The following is a 20,540-nucleotide window of genomic DNA, read 5'->3' as shown; positions in this document are numbered from 1 at the left end:
TAAGTCAGCTCTTTCCCATCAGGTGGTCAAAGTATTGGAGCTTCAGCAATAGTCCTTCCAATGAATATTCAGGGCTGATTTCTTTTAAGATTGACTGGTTGGATCTCCTTGCAGTCCAAGAGACTGCAAGGAGAAGACTCTCTTTGAGTCTTTCAGGCCTTATCCTAGACTTATTTGATTTGCTCATTATAAAATGAGAGAGGGAGAGGAATTAATGGTATAACTTTGTTGAGAGAATTATATAATATAATGATTTTAATGTACTTAGCCTAGTGCTCAATAGATGTAACTCATGGTTATTGTGCAATTTCTTACCTATAGCCTTATTTCTTTTGCTTTTTTTTATCATTGTGATTTTCTCATCTTATTTATTTCTGCATCTGATACAGCCTATTTGTGATGGGATCCTGGACTTACAAACCTCCTAATTTACATATAAAATTTAAGAAGCTCCCATGAGTTTTGCTTTCTTTTCAAAATATATCCAAATTTTGTATTTAGTTCAGTTCAGTTCAGTCGCTCAGTCATGTCTGACTCTTTTCCACCCCATGAACCACAACACTCCAGGCCTCCCTGTCCATCATCAACTCCTGCAGTTTACCCAGACTCATGTCCATTGAGTCAGTGATGCCATCCAACCATCTCATCCTCTGTCGTCCCCTTCTCTTCCCGCCCTCAATCTTTCCCAGCGTCAGGGTCCTTTCCGATGAGTCAGCTCTTTGCATCAGGTGGCCAAAGTATTGGAGTTTCAGCTTTAGCATCAGGCCTTCCAATGAACACCCGGGACTGATTTCTTTTAGGATGGACTGGTTGGATCTCCTTGCAGTCCAAGGGACTCTCAAGAGTCTTCTCCAACACCACAGTTCAAAAGCATCAATTCTTCTGTGCTTTGTATTTAGACAGCTTTTAAAATGTATATGTTTTCTCTGTGGGATGAATTCATTACACTTCATAGATTAATAAATTTATTGTCTTAGATTTGTATTTTAGCCCAAAACGTAATGATACTGAAAGGCTTTGTGTCCTTGTAGCCTTTTTTAAAAATTGAAGTATAGTTGATTTACAGCGTTGTGTTAGTTTCTGGTGTACAGCAGAACGATTCCGTTATACACACCCATATCGTTCATTATAGGACATTAAATATAGTTCCAAGCGCCATACAGTATGACGGTACTTTTTATTGGTCTATCATATATATAGTAGTTTGAATCTGCCGATCCCAAACTCTTAATTTATCCCTCTCCCACCCCTTTTCCCCTTGTAGTAACCATAAGTTTGTTTTCTATGTCTGTGAGTCTGCTTTTGTTTCATAATAAATTCATTTGTGTCATATTTTAGACTCCACATATAAGTGATAGCATTTGGTATTTGTCTTTCTGTTTCTGACTTACTTCACCTAGTATGATAATCTCAGTCCATCTACGTTGCTGTAGATGACATCATTTCATTCTTTTTATGGCTGAGTAGTATTTCATTGTGTATATATACACATCTTCTTTATCCATTCATCTGTCAATGGACATTTAGGTTTTTTCTATGTTTGGCTATTGTAATAGTACTACTATGAACATAGGGGTGCATGTATCTTTTCAAATTATACTTTTCTCTGGATGTATGCCTGGGAGTGGGATTGTTGTCTCATATGGCAACTCTATTTTCAGGGTTTGGCTTTTTTTTTTTTTTTTTTTTTTCAGTTTTTTAAGGAACTTCCTTATTGGCTGCAGCAATTTACTTTTCTACCAACTTCCATATTGGCTGCAGCAATTTACTTTTCTACCAGTCTGCAGGAGAGTTTCCTTTTCTCCACACCTCTGCTGCTGCTGCTAAGTCGCTTCAGTTGTGTCCGACTCTGTGCGACCCCATAGATGGCAGCCCACCAGGCTCCCCGGTCCCTGGGATTCTCCAGGCAAGAACACTGGAGTGGGTTGCCATTTCCTCCTCCAATGCATGAAAGTGAAAAGTGAAAGTGAAGTCGCTGAGTCGTGTCTGACTCTTAGCGACCCCATGGACTGTAGCCCACCAGGCTCCTCTGTCCATGGGATTTTCCAGGCAAGAGTACTGGAGTGGGGTGCCATTGCCTTCTCTGACACCACCTCTAAGCATCTGTTTGTGGACTTTTTAATAATGATCATTCTGACCAGTGTGAGGTGGTACCTCACTAGATTTGATCTGCATTTCTCTAATAATTACCATTGTTGAGCATGCCTTTTTTTTTTAAACCAACAAAAGGCTGCTGTTATCCAGTTACTAAAAGAAGAAATTAAAATAAAACATGAATCTTTTCTCAGTAGTTCTAATGTGAAAAGGCAATTCTTGAAAGCATAAACACAGTCCCCTAATAAATTAAGAAATTATGCAGAGGAAATTTCTATTTTTTTTTTGAGAATAAATCTATGCTCATTAAAATTTTTTAATTGATTTATTTATTTAGCTTTGGCTCTGCTGGGTCTTTGTTGCTGCACGTGGGCTTTCACTAGTTGCCGTGATTAGGGGCTTCTCTTGTTGTAGCAGGGACTTAGTAGTTGTGGTGCCTGGGCTTAGTTGCTTTGCAGCATGTGGGATCGTCCCCAACCAGGGATTGAACCCATGTCCCCTTCATTGGCAGGCAGATCTTAAACACTGGGCTGCCAGGGAAGTCTGGAATTTTCAGTTTGAAAGACTGACTCCAGAACTAATGAAAATATTTTATGGGTAATTGTGGGTGCTTATGGAAAATTTTAATTCCCTGGTAAGAATATTAAAATATTGACAATTGGATTTTCTGTTGATGATGATCTGGCAAAATGCTTTCTTTTTCTCTTCCTTCCCCTCTCCCTGCTCACATTCCTCCTGCTTCCTTCTTTCCTAGCTCTTGTCGACCAACAGCAGTGTTCCCAGATCTCCCAGGATAGCAGTTTACCTGTTGTCACCCACTTCTCACTGACATCCAAGATCTGTTTAGAAAATGGTAAGATCCTCTTATCCATCCAGTGAGCAACCAGAGTGAGAATCACTTCCATTCCCTGAATTTGGAAACTTTCTCCCAGCCATCCTTTTGGTATAACCCCAATAAGAGTCAGACATTTAAGTTTATGGATTCCAAGTCAAACTTTTCAAAGGCATCCCCCTCTAATCCACCCACCTCTGGTTTCTCCACTCTAGTACCCTGGGAACTGATTTCTGAGAAATCAGCTTGGGTAACAAGGGTGTTGGAGTCCATGCTTCAGGGACTCTCCTTCCAACTCTGGCTGAATTCTACAGTTAGACTCATTTCATACAGTAAAGAAGATGTCACCACCAGCCCTAAATTCACATGTTCCCTGACTAGGAAGAAAGTGCTTCTTCTCCTCCAATGTCCAGATAATCTCAAGATATCGGGATTGACTCTGATTTGTCAAGGCAGTGACTCTGATGAGCTCTACTTCAGTTAGGTACCCACCTAATGGCCCAATGATGGTTGCCTCGGAATTGGAGTAATACTGTTGGTCAAACCTGGGTCTTTGGCTCATGTAAATTACATGTAATTTACAGTAAGGAACTGTCATTGTCAGCCCAACTTGAGCTGCATGGGATGGGGGTGGCATGATGCCTCAAAGAAAGGGAAGTCAAGTAGTTCCATAATTTGGGAAGAGAAGGTTAAGCCTGTCCTTAATCTTGTGTTAAGGTGGGGATTAGAGGTGAACAAAGTGGGAAGGAGCCAGAATGCTCTGACTCAAAGTTTCACCTGGAGTTATGGCTAAAATGAGGAGCTCATGACTAAGGCAAAAGATCTGGAGACAGAGTAAACAGTAAACATTCTCATTACAAAATAATGCTTTAAAGCACCTATGCATAGGGGAAAAAATCTGGAAGGAGCCACACCAAAATGGTAACAGTGCTTGTGGGGTAAGATAAACATATCCTTCCCCATGCCAGTCTTTATTTTCCAAATTTTCTTCTATATGTAATTTACTGGTTTATTTAATGCATTAGACTTGGAATAAAGAAATAGCAGGTTTTCCTCTTCCCTTAAGTTCCTCGAAGCTGTTGGTGGATCCTTCCATATGTTCATTACCAGGGTAGAGTTTTTTATAAAGGAAGAACTATAGAGCTAAGAGGTCTTGGAAATCATCTCATTCAGCTCCCCCACTTTACTGATGAGAAAACTGAAGCCCAGAGATGTTGAGTACCCAAACTAGTCAGTAGGAGAATCAGGAACTGAACCCAAGTCTATTGACTGCCTATAAAATGTTCTCTCCAATAGATGGGATTCTATCCTGAGGATGCTAAAATCACAGGATGTGAAGGCATTCTTGAAAGGCCTCTAATACTTTAGATGTCATCATAGGGGTTAAAGATATGATCCCTTCAGTGTAAATCCTCCTATAGGAAACATAATTCTTAAGCTGATAATTATTTGTGCTTTAATATAAATGGATTTGGGTGTTTTTTTTTTTTTTTTTAACCAGGTAGACTTCGGTAGACTGATGACTGGATAGGGTCTACCCAGTGAGTACTGACTCAGTATATATTTTGAAATATCCCTTTTGTGTTAATATGTGTGTCTTTTTTTTAAGGTTGGGTCCTACAGCCTCCTTCCTCAAAATTGGAAATCCTGAAATGGAAGACAATTCTTGATACTGCTGTGAAGAAACTACAAGTAGCCATAATGCAAATGTAGGAGCCCTTTGCAGTCTTTAGAATTCTATACTTTTATTAGGTAGCTGATACAATGTGTGGGTGTTAGTTGCTCAGTCATGTCAGACTGTTTGTGACCCCATGGACTATAACCTGCCAGGCGCCTCTGTCCATGGAATTCTCCACACAAGAATACTGGCATGGGTTGCCATTTTCTTCTCCAGTGGATCTTTCTGACTCAGGGATCAAACCCAGGTTTCCCGCATTGCAGGCAAATTCTTTACCATCTGAGCCACCAGGGTGTAGGCAAGAAGAGATGCAGAGCCTATGGGACTCTGGACAAGTTACCCTATCACTTTGCCTATTGTATCTGTACTATAAAAAAAAATATACATACTCACAAACCCTTCTCTTCCTGGTAACTCATGGAAAAGTTGCTCTGTGGTACAAGACTTACCAGTCAATCAACCTTTTAAGTAGGCTGTAAAAGATCACATGTGAAGACAATGGGGAGGAGGAAGGGAAGAAATCAGGGAAAGAAAAGCCAGCTGTAAGCAAAGCACTGTTCTAAGGAAACATAAAATCAGTCCCTGTGTTCAAGGAACTAATGGGAAACTAAACATCTCAGCAAATTAACGATCAATACATGACAAATCAAACAAATGGGAGGAGGTAATAACAATAGCAAACACTGGAAAGCGTCTACTTTGTGATGGACAGTGGACCTGCCACTTTACAGGTGTTATCTATGCTCCTTACAAGCACCCAGCAGAAGAGGTCTGATTATCACTTCCAGGTTATAGGTGAGAAAACAAATGTGCCAGGAAATGTGGCAATTCATTGAGTCATATAGCTGGAAAAAGGCAGAACAGGGGTAAGACCCAGCCCTATCTGACTCCAAAGTCCACTCACTCTCCACCATTCTTCTCTAGTTCCTCACCTGGCTGCTGATGTGAAACTCATCACTTATCACTTTGGGGATTGTATTTTAAATATAATATATGCTTGAAAGTGAAAGTCGCACAGTCATGTCCGACTCTTTGCAACCCATGGACTAAAACAGAATTCTCTAGGCCGGTTATGTGGATAGCCTTTCCCTTCTTCAGGAGATCTTCCCAACCCAGGAATGGAACCGGGGTCTCCTACATTGCAGGTGGATTCTTTACCAGCTGAGCTACAAGGGAAGTCCAAGAATACTGGAGTGGGTAGCCTATCCCTTCTCCAGCAGATCTTCCCCACCCAGGAATGGGACCTGTATTGCAGGTGGATTCTTTACCAACTGAGCTATCAGGGAAGCCCAGTGTATGCTTAGTATTCAAAGTATTTAAAGTTATGTACATGTTAAAAAAAAAAAGTCACAAAATGAAAAGTGTTTAGATGAGAAGCAAATAAGTTTTGACATTTGATAAATCTAAATTAAGAGGGATCTTATAATACAATGTCAAATTCTTTTTTTTTCTTTTTTTAATTTAAAAATTTTTTTGGCCACACACCACACAGCATGCAGGATCTTAGTCCCCGACCAGGAATCAAACTCGAACCCCCTGGGGTGTAAGCGCCAAGTTTTAACTGCTGGGCCATCACGGAAGTCCCAACAATGTCAAATTGTTTTTTAGATTTTTCTGAAATCCTGGCTCTTTTCTACTCTGGACAAGAATCAAGCAGTTTGTTCAACACAGCTGGGAAAGAAAGACCTGCATCCATCTGACTTGGTCTTTGTTAATGATGTCTCTCCCACCAAACTCCTTTAAGGAACAGGAGAGGCAGAGCAAGCACCAGAGTCCAGGTCTTGGCAAGCAATAAGATATTAAAAATATTGTTCTGAAAGTCCCTGGTGATTTAATTGAAAAAGAGTAAATTCTAGTGAAATTTTCTAAAAATTGAAATCAGGGTTAAAATTTTTAATGTAATTTAAATTAGTAAATTTTGGTATTTAACTCTTATTATTGTTCAGTTATCAATGTTTTGTTTTAAGATTTTTTTCCCATTGTTTTTATAACTGGAAGAAACCTTTCCTTGCTTTCAAGTTAGATAGATCTATCCTATTTTTTTTTATTTCTTTTATCTACATTTAGCTGGAAATTTTGTTGTGTATGGTGTGAGGTAATGAGATTCAAGTTTTATTCCTCCCATGCCAATGATAATGATGCTGCTACTGCTGCTAAGTCGCTTCAGTCGTGTCTGACCCTGTGCGACCCCATAGACAACAGCCCACCAGGCTCCCCCATCCCTGGGATTCTCCAGGCAAGAGTACTGGAGTGTGTTGCCATTTCCTTCTCCAATGCATGAAAGTGAAAAGTGAAAGTGAAGTCGCTCAGTTGTGTCCAACTCTTCGTGAACCCATGGACTGCAGCCCACCAGGCTCCTCCATCCATGGGATTTGCCAGGCAAGAGTACTGGAGTGGGGTGCCCTTGCCTTCTCCGAAGCTTAGGTTTATCTGATACCAAAGCCTGTGCATTTAACCTTAACAATGTATTACCTCTTTGCAGGCTTTTATTGAATACATCTTCTTGTTATCCACTAATTTGAGTTCTCAACCTAATCATAGCTTCAGTTTCATATACACTAGTATGCTTTTGAGCTGTCTATTCTATTTCATTGATCTGCCTATTGAGATTTCAGCTATTTTTTAAATTTAATTGAAGTATAGTTGATTTACAATGTTGTGTCAATCTCTGCTGTACAGTAAAGTGACTTGGACTTCCCTGATGGCTTAGTGGCTAAAGAATCTGTCTGCAGGAGATGTAGAAGACTCGTTCGATCCCCAGGTTGGGAAGATCCCCTGGAGAAGGAAATGGCAACCCTCTCCAGTATTCTTGCCTGGGAAATCCCATGGAGAGAGGAGCCTGGCAGACTACAGTCTATGGGGTCTTAGCTATCGTGAATAGTGCTGCTATGAACATAGGGGTTCATGAATCTTTTCAAATTATAGTCTTGTATGTGCCCAGGCATCCAGTCCCATCACTTTATGGCAAGTAGAAGGGGAAAAAGTGGAAGCAGTGACAGATATTATTTTCTTAAGCTCCAAAATCACTGTGGATGGTGACTGCAGCCATGAAATTAAAAGATGCTTGCTCCCCGGAAGGAAAGCTATGATGAACCTGCTGCTGCTGCTAAGTCGCTTCAGTCGTGTCCGACTCTGTGATCCCAGAGACGGCAGCCCACCAGGCTCCCCCGTCCCTGGGATTCTCCAGCCAAGAACACTGGAGTGGGTTGCCATTTCCTTCTCCAATGCATGAAGTGAAAAGTGAAAGTGAAGTCACTCAGTCGTGTCCGACTCTTAGCGACCCCATGGACTGCAGCCCACCAGGCTCCTCCGTCCATGGAATTTGCCAGGCAAGAGTACTGGAGTGGGGTGCCATTGCCTTCTCCATGATGAACCTAGACAACGTATTATTAGTAAAAAGCAGAGCCATCACTTTGCTGACAAAGGTCCATATAGTCAAAGCTATGGTTTTTCCAGTAGTCATGCATGGATGTGAGAATAGGACCATAATGAAGGCTGGGCACCAAAGAACTGATGCATTCAAACTGTAGTGCTGGAGAAGACCCTTGAGCATCCCTTGGACTGCAAGGAGATCAAACTAGTCAATCCTAAAGGAAATGAGTCCTGAATATTCATTGGAAGGACTGATGCTGAAGCTCCAATACTTTGGCTACCTGATGGGAAGAACCAACTCTTTGGAAAAGACCCTCATTCTGGGAATTTTGAAGGCAAAAGGAGAAAGAGGCAGTAAAGGATGAGATGGTCAGATAGCATCACTGACTCAATGGACACCAATTTGAGTAAACTCTAGGAGGTAGTGGAGGACAGAGGAGCCTGGTGTGCTGCAGTCCATGAGGTTGCAGAATCAGACACAGCTTAGCAACTGAACAACAAATGCACCCAGAAATGGGATTGCTGGATCATATGGTAATTCTTAGTTTTCTGAGGAACCTCCACACTGTTCTCTGTAGTGGCTGGACCAATTTGCATTCCCACCAACAGTATAGGAGGCTTCCCTTTTCTCCACCCTCTCTCTAGCATTTGTCATTTGTAGACATTTTAATGATGGCCATTTTGACCAGTATAAGATAATACCTCATTGTAGTTTTGATCTGCATTTCTCTAATAATTAGTGACATTGAGCATCTTTTCATACGCCTTCTGGCCAGCTGTTTGTCTTCTTTGGCGAAATGTCCATTAAAGTCTTCTGCTCATTTCTTGGTTTGTTTTTTGTTGTTGTTGCTGTTGTTGAGTTAAATGAGCTGTTTGCATAGTTTGGAGATTAAACCCTTGTCTGTCACATCATTTGCAAATATTTTCTCCCATGCTGTAGGTTTTTTCCCCAGGTTTTTTTTTTTTTTTTTTTCTGGTTTCTTTTTGCTGTGCAAAATCTTGTCAGTTTGATTAGGTCCCATTTGTTTATTTTTGTTTTTCTATTGCCTTAGTTGACTAACCTGAGAAAACATTGATATGATTTATGTCAGAGAATGTTTTGCCTCTGCTCTCTTCAAGGAGTTTTATGGTGTAATGTCTTATGCTTAAGTCTTTAAGTCATTTTGAGTTTATTTCTTTGTAAGATGTGAGGGTGTGTTCTAACTTCATTGATTTACATTCATCTGTCCAACTTACCTAGCACCACTTGCTGAAGAGACTGTCTTTTCACATTTTATATTCTTCCCTCCTTTCTTGAAGACTAATTGACCATGGGTATGTGGGTTTATTTCAACTATTTAGATTATACAGTATGAGACAGGCAGCTGTGATGGTAAGAAAGACTCCTTGAAGCCAAATTGATAGGGTTAAAATCCCAGCTCCATTGATTCATGCGACCTTGGGAAAGTCACGTAATTGCCCTTTGCCTCATTTTCCTCATCTGTAAAATAGGGATAATCTTAGTAGCTACCTTTTATAGTTGTTGTAAAGATTCCTAGCACAAATAGGCATTCAATAAATAATAATTATTACTATCTTAGTATCTGGTACAACAAATCTCCTCTGGTTACTCTTTCTACTTCAAAGCATCTTAATCAGTTTCACCAACTCATTCTTCCCAGTGAATTATAGAATTAGTTTTTCAAGTTTAAAAAGGCCTCAGAGGTTATGGAGCAGGCAGCATATTTTAATGAAAAGGAAACTAAACTTGCAGGAGGCATTTTGTACTCTGTGTACTTTCCACTCAGTTCTGCTGTGAACCTAAAACTCTCTAAAAAATAATGTCTTTTTAAAAACTGAAAGAAAAAGAACTTGGAGTCAGAACACCCAGCTTCTTTAATCCATGGGCATGAGATCTTGGGTAAGTCACTGCCTGAACTCCCTGAACTTCTGTTTCTTTAACCATTTAGAGATAATAATACGTCTTCTGCAGCTTACCATAACATGTTGTGACACAATATATATAAACATTCTTTATAGACACTAAAGCACTAAGCAAGTAAAAAGCATTCTTTAATAATAACCCAATACCATCAGAAGTGGTTGCTTGTAACAAATAGGTTTAGAACTAAGACAGGATAGCTTGGCAGAGTAGATGGAAGAGGCAGATTTTATTGGAATATAGCAACAGGGATGAGTAAGATGCTTTTATACATGACCCACAGTAATAAACTGCATCAAGGGAGTGATTTTGTAACTGATGAGCAAGTGATGGGACTTGCTAATTGTCTTGGCAGAATTGGTAGAATCCATTCTCAAGGGATCTGTCATATACAGGATCCAAGTTTTTTAAAAAACACATGTAATTTTACAGTTTATGCATTACAAAACATTTCTGTAAGAAAAGCGACCAAATATTAACATCCCCTGATTACCAGGATGAGAGATATTAATAGCATGGAGATTAAATAAATGCTTGCTGAACAAAGGGCAATTTTATGCAAGTCAGAACTATCAGCCATTTTACCCTACCAAGTTTCTACCACATTTGCTTAACATTATAGAAGTTTAATATCAAGTCAGGCCCAGAGAAATTGAAGGCAGAAAGAAAAAAGTCTCTAACTTCATTGGCAGATCCACACTAGGATACACTATGGATTTATCACAGGAAGTCAAGTCTGACAAACATCGTCTGAATCTTCTCGTCCCAGACCAGACAGATCCCAGGACACTCCGTATAGCAGAGCGCTTTCTCTAGACCAGGTCTACCTAGAGCTGCTCTCTGGGCCTGAATCTGGGCTATAACTAATGAAGCTCTCATATTCACTGTTAGAGTATGGTGATGCAAAAACACTAGTCTGCCAATTTCAGACTTGCTTCTACCCATTCATTTGCTGTGTGACTTGGGGTACAGGGGCTAATGTCTGTTAAGGTTTAGAGCCCAAGCTTTGGAATCCACACAACTTTTGTGCTCCCATTTGCCAACCATGGAACTTGGGACACTTAGTGTCTCAAGCCTTCAGTTCAGTTCAGTTCAGTCGCTCAGTTGTGTCGGACTCTTTGCGACCCCATGAATCACAGCACGCCAGGCCTCCCTGTCCATCACCAACTCCCGGAGTTCACCCAGACTCACGTCCATCGAGTTGGTGATGCCATCCAGCCATCTCATCCTCTGTCATCCCCTTCTCCTCCTGCCCCCAATCCCTCCCAGCATCAGAGTCTTTTCCAATGAGTCAACTCTTCGCATGAGGTGGCCAAAGTACTGAAGTTTCAGCTTTAGCATCATTCCTTCCAAAGAAATCCCAGGGCTGATCTCCTTCAGAATGGACTGGTTGGATCTCCTTGCAGTCCAAGGGACTCTCAAGAGTCTTCTCCAACACCACAGTTCATCAATTCTTCAGTGCTCAGCTTTCTTCACAGTCCAACTCTCACATCCATACGTGACCACAGGAAAAACCATAGCCTTGACTAGACGGACCTTATTTTCCTCATAAGAAATGGAAATCCTACTAGAATCTACCTTATAGAGTTGTTTAAAGCATTAAATGGAATAATGTAGCTAAAAGCACAATCTGTAGAACAGTAATTCTTATTTAGTGATTTTAGATCCCTTTTCTATGCTTTGGTTCCTTCATCTATAAAACAGTATTAGATATTCTCCAGATATCCTTCAGTTCTTACAATCAATGAATGCCCCCACTATGTGGAATTTAGCTTACTGTTAGATTCATAGACCAATTTGATTTAAGATGATTTGACATGCAGTTCCCTTTCTATTTCAGCCTTTGTCTTTGAATAGTCTAGATACTAAAAGTCTGAGATAACTGGGTAGCTTCTGACTTAGAAAATGACTGTTCCTTAAGTCCTGACAATGACTTTTCCTGGGAATAACCAGCCACCCGAAATTCTAATAAACCATTTTGTGTAAGTATCAGGGCTTTTCTGTTTTTAAAAAATACTTATTTATTTGGTTGCTTCAGGTCTTAGTTGCAGCACTCAGGGTCTTCATCGCATCATACAGGGTCTTTTGTGGTGCACAGACTCTCTAGTTGTGGCGTGTGGGCTCAGTTGCTCTGTGGCACATGGGATTTTAGTTCCCCTATCAGGGATCCAACCTGCATCCTCCTCTGCATGGCAAGGTGGATTCTTAACCACTGGACCACCAGGGAAATCCAAAGACACTTTTGTTGAACTTATCAATTTGGTGATAATTATCACCTGCTGGAGAATCCAGAGGTCAACTTCTGGGCCTTGGGCAAGATTATCACTAGCAATACTTTGAGAAAAGGTAGAGAGAAAGTAGTCTTTACTGGCATGGGAGGCTGACTAGACGTCATACAATGACTAAAAGACTCTTTATCTGGGGGTCTGTTAAAGGGATTACAAAAGGAAGTGCTGCTTTAAAACTTGTAATGGAGAACTTTACTGAATTTTAGCTGCCTATCTTGAGTATTTGAGTAATGTGGGATTTATATAAATATAGGAGATTTGGCGCTGGAGTTTTTTGCCCTATAGCTTTTGTATCTTAATTTTTGGCCATATTGGTAAGGAGGGAGACTATGTGGTGTTGTTGTTGTTGTTGTTGTTGTTTTCAATGATTTATAGGGTTTACCTGGAGGAGAGAATGGCAACCCATTCCAGTATTCTTGCTTGGAGAATCCCATGGACAGAGGAGACTGGTGGGTTATGGTCCACGGATTGCAAAGAGTGGGGCACCACTGAAGCAACTTAGCAGTAGCAGCATAAGGTTTACACTTCAGAGGCATACTTACCTTTTTTCAAGAATAATCCAAAATGATCCATTGTGGAAAGTCACAGAAAAATATAATCACGTCTAGGTGTTGATTGAAAGGGCAGAGGTATGGGCTTGGAGAATGATAATTAAACTTGGGTTTCCAGTTGGCTTATACATGGGTGGTGTTAAGCTGAAATCCTGCCAACCTCTGATGCTTATAAATGGAGTGGCCTGTGTGTGTTCTGGTGTGGGGAAGAGTAGAAATCTAGAAGTGCTTTGCTTTTGTCACATCATTCAAAAATTTTGCCCACTCACCTCATTTTTGGCAGTGGGACACATTTTCATGAGAACACAAGAAAGAAAAGGAGCAGCAGCAGGAGAAGGAAAGTGAGAGACGAGACAAAAGTAGGAGAGAGAAAGTAATTGTTTTAATCAAACATTTCCATTTTCTAGCAGATTTGGCTCTTGCCCACCCTCCTGGATCTGATTCTTTGCTCACAGGACTTCCGAGGAGCACCTCCTCCAGCTTCTCCGAGAGGGGTCAGAGACCTTTGCTGATTGCCACCAACACTGGCAGTGGGGTGGCTATTATACCTCTCCTTTCATTAATCAGCTGTGTTATTTCCAGTTAGTTATTTTTATCCTTTAAAAGTCCTTTCAGCATAGCTCTTTCCACATTCCAAGTCCCTCCCTCAGCCAACAAATGCATAGGCGTGCACACTCAAACACACACTGAGCAATTCTTCCCAATATTCCAAGGTTATCCTTGAGATATGCCAGCTCAGTTTTAGGAGTTTTCAAGTGCACCTTAAAACGAAAAACACTGAGGATTCCTGTTTGAAACTGCTGTGTATCTGAAGGGATTTGCTGAGGGCAGTCTTAGATCTTCTTTCATGCTGTTGCTGAGGTTTGTTTGTTTTGAATCTTACCCTGTGCTTGGAAACTCCCAAACTGCTAACTCTTTCTCTAAGAAAGTAGCTCCTACGTCCCCTAATTAGAATCTGGACATTTCTGCTTATTCTCAAACGTTGATCATGAGTCTGCCCAATTCCATCTTCATATTATGTCTTAATAACCCAAAAGCTCAGCAGCCCGTCTTCGGTAGCTCAGATCATGACTAAGTCAGTCATGCCAGCCAGTCCATGGAGATATTAAACAGGTACTGTTGGTCTCCAAGGCAGCTAAGAATATCTCTTTAATGACTCTGTTTTGCCAACCTGACTCTGGAGGCTTCTTCTATGGCATGTTGCCAGCAGTTCCTACTTGGCACACTTGAATACATGAGTGTGTATGCATGTATGTGCATATGTGTGTATACCTTTGCACGTGTTAGTGGCAAGAAGGTCTGCCTCACTGGCTGACTTTCAAAAAAAGAGCCTTGGTTAATCTGCATTTTTTAAAATACACCTATACTATGCCCATAGCTCTTATAGCACCCAACACTAGGAATGTAGACAGCAGTATTGTGAAGTGAAGGGAACAGAGCAGAGAGTATGGGGTTGATATGGATGGCATTGCATCCAGCCTTTTTTTTTGCGGGGGGGGGTGTTTTTTATGTTTGTTGCTTTATGTTGTTTTTGGTTGTTCTACACAGCATATGAGATCTTAATTCCCCAACCAGGGATCGAATCTGTGCCCTTTACATTGGAAATGGGGCTTCCACTGGACTGCCAGGGAAGTCCTTGGTATTGCATCCAGGCTTTACCATATAGCTGCAAAACTCGTTCACTCTTACAAGAATGGGGACAGATAGCATGTTTCTCATACGAATGTATAAGTTTTGAACTGCAGAAGACACCTAGTGAATATTTGTGAATGGTTAAGTGAATGTTCTAACAGGCTACCTTAATTTGAAGGTTTCTGTCTGAAACCTGGAAGCCAGGTAGTTTCATATTCACCTGCCCTTTTCCTTGACCATCATATTATTAATGAATATATATATATATATGTTCCCCACTAAATTGTAACAAAAACAATTATTCATTTTAACAGATGACATGCTAATCATTAGGGTCTGGCCCAGAGGTCTGTGTGCATTATAGTCAGATTCCCACCCTTCCATGAGGTATTGTCTCCATTTATAGACGAAGAAATCAAAGTTCAGAGGAGGTTAATAGTTTGCCTGCTTTTTATAGTCTCAAGTGACAGTGCCAGGTTCACCTCAGTTCTCATGCCAAACCTGTGCTGTGTAGTGCTGCCCCTGCGGGCACCGGTGCTGCTTCCTAATCCTGCATTTGCTGCAGCCTCTGTATAGTGCTTCAGACACAGTAGACACTCTGCATCTGTTTTTAAAATAGTAGGCAGTCAATAAATGCTTGGCTAAGGATTTCAAAGCCTAGCTTTCCTGATTGAAAGGAAATCCATTAGATAGGTGGTAAAGGTGAGGTTGGGCTTCCCTGGTGGCTCAGTGGTAGAGAATCTGCCTGTCAATGCAGAAGATGTGGGTTTGATCCCTGAGTCAGGATGACCATCCCCTGGAGAAGGAAATGGCAACCCACTCCAGTATTCTTACCTGGGAAATCCCATGGACAAAGGAGCCTGGTGGGCTTTAGGCCAGGGGGTTGCAAAAGAGTCTGACACGGCTTAGTAACTACACAGCAGCAGCAACAACAACAAAGGTGAGGTCACAGAGGCCTAAATAGCCGTTGGCCATCCCCCAGCCCTTGATAAGAACAAGAAATTAGCCAGATCTTGAATTGTTTTCTTTTGAACAGAAAAACGGAAGAAGCTAAGCTAAGGAAAGAAGGATTCGACAAACAACTTATCCTGAGCCACTATAACGAGGAAGAGGTGAACACCACCCCTGAAGATTCCCAGTGTTTCTGGCTAGAGTTGCTGAGGAGGAGGACTAATATGCCAACAATCAAGAAGGCTGACCAGAATTTGAAAAAGTTCCATTATGCTCTGACAGATGGTTCCTCTCTGACCTAATATCCTTGTGAAACGCCAATGGTTGAAGAAGGATGGGAAGGGTCAGGAGTTGTAGAAGGGGCGGCAGGTGGAGTGTTTCTGTTTCAGCAGAAAATCCCAGAAGCATTAAAAAAAAAAAAAAGGTCTGATCCCTGTATTTGTTCAGTCCCTTTCTCCCAAGGGTTTACGTTCCCTCACTCTGGGGGTGGGAGAAGTCAACCCAAGAAAGAGGTCAGGGCAAGTTCTCCAGTTTATAAACCTTTCTTCTACTTAAAGGGATCTCTGGTTTTAGTCAACATTTTGTTAAGCACCTAAGGGATCACATGATTCTGAGAAAATGAATTGTTGTTCATTTTCCTGATTAGAGAGACATTTGGGGATCTAGCTTAGAATAGGGATTTTGTAATAAATTCTTACAAATTCAAAATGAAAAAGACCTCAAGGGTTCATCATGGCTTTGTAAAGGTTAGTACAGATAGGTTTGTGAAATTGTTTGCATACCCATAATTGTCCCTCAGTCCTCCTTTGCCTGGCCTGTCCATCGACATTTCTGGGGAGACCCAATCATTGTGTTGTGTGCTGGAATGACCTCAGGAGGCCACACTGGGTAGCAGTGGGCAACTTTGGCTTCCAGTGACTCAGTAAAAGAACCTGTCTGACCAGACCTTCCTGTTACTCGTCACAAGATTGGTTTTAAGGAATTTGCAGCTGAAGTGGAGGTTCAGGCAATGTGAACACATGGAAAGATCATGCAAATGGAAGTCACAGTCAGATGTGCTGGCCTGGCACCATCGTTATTGCATTCAGTGTCTAGGGGAAAGCAAGTCACTCTGGATTTCGTTGCCTAGATAAGCTGATTTAAAAAATTAGATAGGAAAAGTTCTATTTAAGAATTATAATAAGTTCTACTAAAGAGTAAATTCTATCTGAGAGTTGTTATCAGCATTATTATTGTTTTTATCAATAGCAGTTCCTTAACCTGGATCTTATCTATCCTTCTGGCCGCCTAGCTGTCTGCCAAAGCTATTCTGCCCTCCCTTGGGGTGGCATGTATACCAACATATTTAGCGACTTGCCAAATCAAGTTATCCTGGGAACCTTCACACCTTTTGGATGTGGTAGCATTTCTTCTCCTAAGAGGTATGTGAAATTCCAGACAAACTAGAACCTGTGGGTAAGGTAAGAGGTGGAGGAAGTGCTAAATCCCAGTAATGGAAAGGACAGGAAAACAATCTTTGAAATCAGCAATCTAGTTTGGGAAAGCAGATAAGGAAAATGAAACCTATAGATGTGTTCATGGCTGCTCCATGTACAGACTTGCGTATCAGAACAGACCAAAAGACTGTAGGTCTCAGAGAACCCAACTGTGCCATCCATGTGAAGACGCTATAGCCCCTTTTCATATAGGGACTTATATGAAGCCAAGGCCCCAGGAACACACAGGCTGGGAAGCAAAACTGGGTTATTTGGGTGAGCCAGGTATCAGCAGGGCCTGCCTAGATAACACTGGCAATTTGCAGCATAACAACCACTACCTGAGGACTGTGTGCAGGCGTGGCTCAGTTCTCAGTTGCGCCTGCTTGCATATCAACAACAGCAACATGAAATGTGGGCTGAGAAAAACATTCTGCCTTCGCAATGCAGGAGACCTGGTCAATCGTGCAGGAAGATGGGAAGGAAATACAACCCCTCCAGCAGGACATACCACGGACAGAGTAGGATAGGCTACATTCCATGGAGTCACTGATTAGCTGGTGAAGCCTTTCTCTGTTTTTTATGAGTCAAATCACCTGTCAAAATATGTCAGCAGCTTGCCAGCAAATAGAGTACAGGTCAGCTAAAGCCAAAAGAAATATTAAACTAATGTTTGATTCTCAAGATGCAAATAGAGAAAGAGAGAGATGAATGAGGCAGCAAAGTACCTTACTGAGTGGCATGCACACACCTGCCTTCAGTGTGGAAGAGCCTTTCCCAGCTTTGATGTTGAGATGAAAAGAAGATGACAGAATCTGGAAGCATTTCAGAGGCTGAGAAAGCACATACTTTCAAAAAGTCTTTTCCTCTCCCAACCCTAGTAGTTTGACAGTTTCAAAAGAAAAGTTAGGAAACACCATGTAATTTTATGGCATTCTAATCGGACTTCGTATTCTGTGACACTACAGACTGGGTGGAAAACTAAAACTGCTTTCATGAAGAAATGTATTTTAATTAGTTAGATATTCCAGGGATTGTTCAAGTTGGAGTCTTTGGAAATTGTTGCTGGTAAACTTGATTAAAACATCTCCCCCCTACTAATTGCAAACATATATCACTTTAAGTTGAGAGAGCACTTTTTCAAGTTATTTAATTTTCCTGGGAACCCTGTTGTTGTTCAGCCTCTAAGTTGTGTCTGACTCTTTGTGACCCCGTGGACTGCAGCATGCCAGGCTTCCTTGTTGTTCACCATCTCCAAGAGTTTGCTCAGATTCATGGGCGCTGGTTGAGTTGGTGATGCTATCTAACCCTGTGACTAGATATAATTCCAAACTGAAGTTCAAAGAAGATGGATATCTTTCTCAAGTCCACATGATAGAGGAAAACATTGAAGTCAGTTTTCATGTGCTAATTCCAATGCTTTTTCCCCTTCCAACCCTTAACAGGTGGAAAGAATGGTCTAGAACTGAGTATACACTGCATGAGCAATTATTAGTATAGCTATCATAATGGTAATATAATAATAATAGTAGTAATAATAATAATGTTGTTATGAGCATGGATTTTGGAGTTAAATGTATCTGGCAGTTGTCTGGAGCATCAGGGCAACTGGGCTATATGTCTCTAGTATCTAAGGCTAGCTCATGTAAAGCCTTCTTTACATGGTGACTGAGCTCCAAAAGCAGCAAGAGCAAAGGTGAATCCCAGTGCATAAGCATTTTTCAAGCCTCCCCTAGCATCGTCTTTGCCAGTGACTCATCGATCAAAGCAAGTCACATGGCCAAACCTAGATACATGTGGTGGGGAATAGACTCCTACTTCTCCTGGGAGAAGCTGCAAAATAAATTGTTACTTCTCTCTCCACTCTCAATACTATTTTGATTGATCATGTATAGTAAAATTTGAGAAGTGTTAAGTACATATAAGATGAATGGTCATGCTAGCATTAGTCTCTTAACCACAAATCCCTCCTCTCAAGGGTGTTGATGAAACTTGTAAGACTTAGTTATCTTTTTTCTCCTGGTTTTGGTTTAGATATTTTTAGGTTCTCCTTGAAGTTCTGCATCATCTTTTGATTCTTTTATATATGCTTTAATGACCCAAACCTGGATCGGTCACTTCATTTTGGCTCATGTTTTTAAGTGTCACCTACAAGTGCTCACCAGGTTCAGACACTATGAATTTTGTATTTATGCTGCTTTAGTTATTTCTGTTCCTGTTTGGTATTCCATAGGATCCCCACATTATGAACTTTCTGGAGATGTGAATTCTTCCTGTGTTTGCTAAAATTCTGCAAATATAAAGAAGCTGATCTTTATAACAATGATGAGAGTGATTTAATGGATGTCCCCAGTTATAGGCTGAGTGTTGCTTTAAAGATTTCTCCCTTTCAGAACTCAATGACACTTCTTTTCTTCACAATTCAGTGTTTTGCTGCTATAGCATTTGGAATTAATAGTTCTCCACTTGCTGTCTTATCCATAGCACTGTTATCCATACCTACTTTCCATATCCATATCCACTGCACATCCATATCCACTTTCACTGTTAAACATTTCATACCCATTTCCATAAGGATTATGCTGCCTGATGAATGTGTGAGAATGGAATTTGATGCCTTTGAGAGTTTCAGAAGACCCTCTCTGCTCAGGTCCCTATTCAGACTCATCTCTTATAATTCATCCTCTTGTTTGCTGACCTTCTGTCTCTCTTCACAGCATTTGTACACTGTTGTTCTCTGTGACTGAACGTTCTTGTCCCACCTCTACTTGACTAGTTTCCTCTTATCTCTCAGGTCTCCGTTTAAATGTCACTCCTAGGAGAGATTGTTTCTTTTGTTTTAAATAGCTTTATTGAGAAAAACTACACTCCAAAAATTTACCTATTTAAAATGTACAATACAGTGGGTTTTAGTATATTTACAGAATTTTTCAACCATCACCATAATCTAATGTTAGAATGTTTTCATCACATTAGAAAGAAAGCTTAGCAGCCACTCATCATTCCCCATCCTTTCCCCCAATCCTAGGAACCATTAATAAACCTTCTGCCTGCGTAGATCTGTCTATTCTGGAAATTTCATATAAATGAAATGATACAATATACGGTGTTTTGATGATTTGCTTTTTTTCACTTAGTATAAGGCTTTCAAGTTGCATCAACGTAGCATGTACTAGTATTTCACTCCTTTTAGTGGCCAAATAATATTCCATTGAATGTATTGATATATACCATCTTTTGTTTCTCGTTCATTAGTTGATGGACATTGTGGTTGTTTCCACTACTTGACTCCTGTGAATAATGCTGCTGTGAACATTCAAGTTCAAGTTTTTGTGTGGACATTATGGTCCATTTCCCTTGGATAGATACCAAGAGTAGAACTGCTAGGTTCTATGATAAATCTATGTTTAACTTTGCAAGGAACTTGCAGACTATTTTCTGACCATCCATTAAAAAAAAAATCCTCTTTCTGTTACTCTAAGTGATGACTTTATTTCTTCTCAGCACCAATAACAAACTGAAATTAAGCTTTTATTTATTGGGTCTGTGCAACTAGACTGTGAGTTTTATTATGGGAAGGACCATACCTTTCTTATTCATTGCTCTACCCTCAACACTTAGTATGTACCTAGTATTTTTTGTTACTGTTTAGTCAGTTGCTAAGTCATGTCTGACTCTTTTGCAACCCCATGGACTGTAGCCCTCCAGATTCCTCTCTCCATGGGGTTTCCCAAGCAAGAATACTG

The 20,540-nt window shown here is 40.7% G+C and overlaps 1 protein-coding gene across 2 annotated transcripts in view; it reads left to right on the top strand.

Moving 5' to 3' along the window:
* The window catches only part of LOC133247244 (uncharacterized protein C3orf20-like), a 136,117-nt gene that overhangs the window by 23,190 nt on the left and 92,387 nt on the right, over window positions 1-20,540 (top strand). The window contains exons 5-8 of one of the 2 annotated variants that reach the window (XM_061415772.1): window positions 2,849-2,947; window positions 4,536-4,635; window positions 15,405-15,620; window positions 16,591-16,740. In XM_061415772.1, the coding sequence (XP_061271756.1) occupies window positions 2,849-2,947; window positions 4,536-4,635; window positions 15,405-15,620; window positions 16,591-16,740 (565 nt within the window). The remainder of the gene's footprint in view (window positions 1-2,848; window positions 2,948-4,535; window positions 4,636-15,404; window positions 15,621-16,590; window positions 16,741-20,540) is intronic. The other variant, XM_061415773.1, reaches the window with a different exon arrangement.

The sequence above is a fragment of the Bos javanicus genome, chromosome 5 (genome assembly GCF_032452875.1).
Source record: "Bos javanicus breed banteng chromosome 5, ARS-OSU_banteng_1.0, whole genome shotgun sequence".
In the NCBI taxonomy this organism is placed as follows: domain Eukaryota; kingdom Metazoa; phylum Chordata; class Mammalia; order Artiodactyla; family Bovidae; genus Bos; species Bos javanicus.
This window is presented reverse-complemented; position numbering and strand designations above follow the sequence as displayed.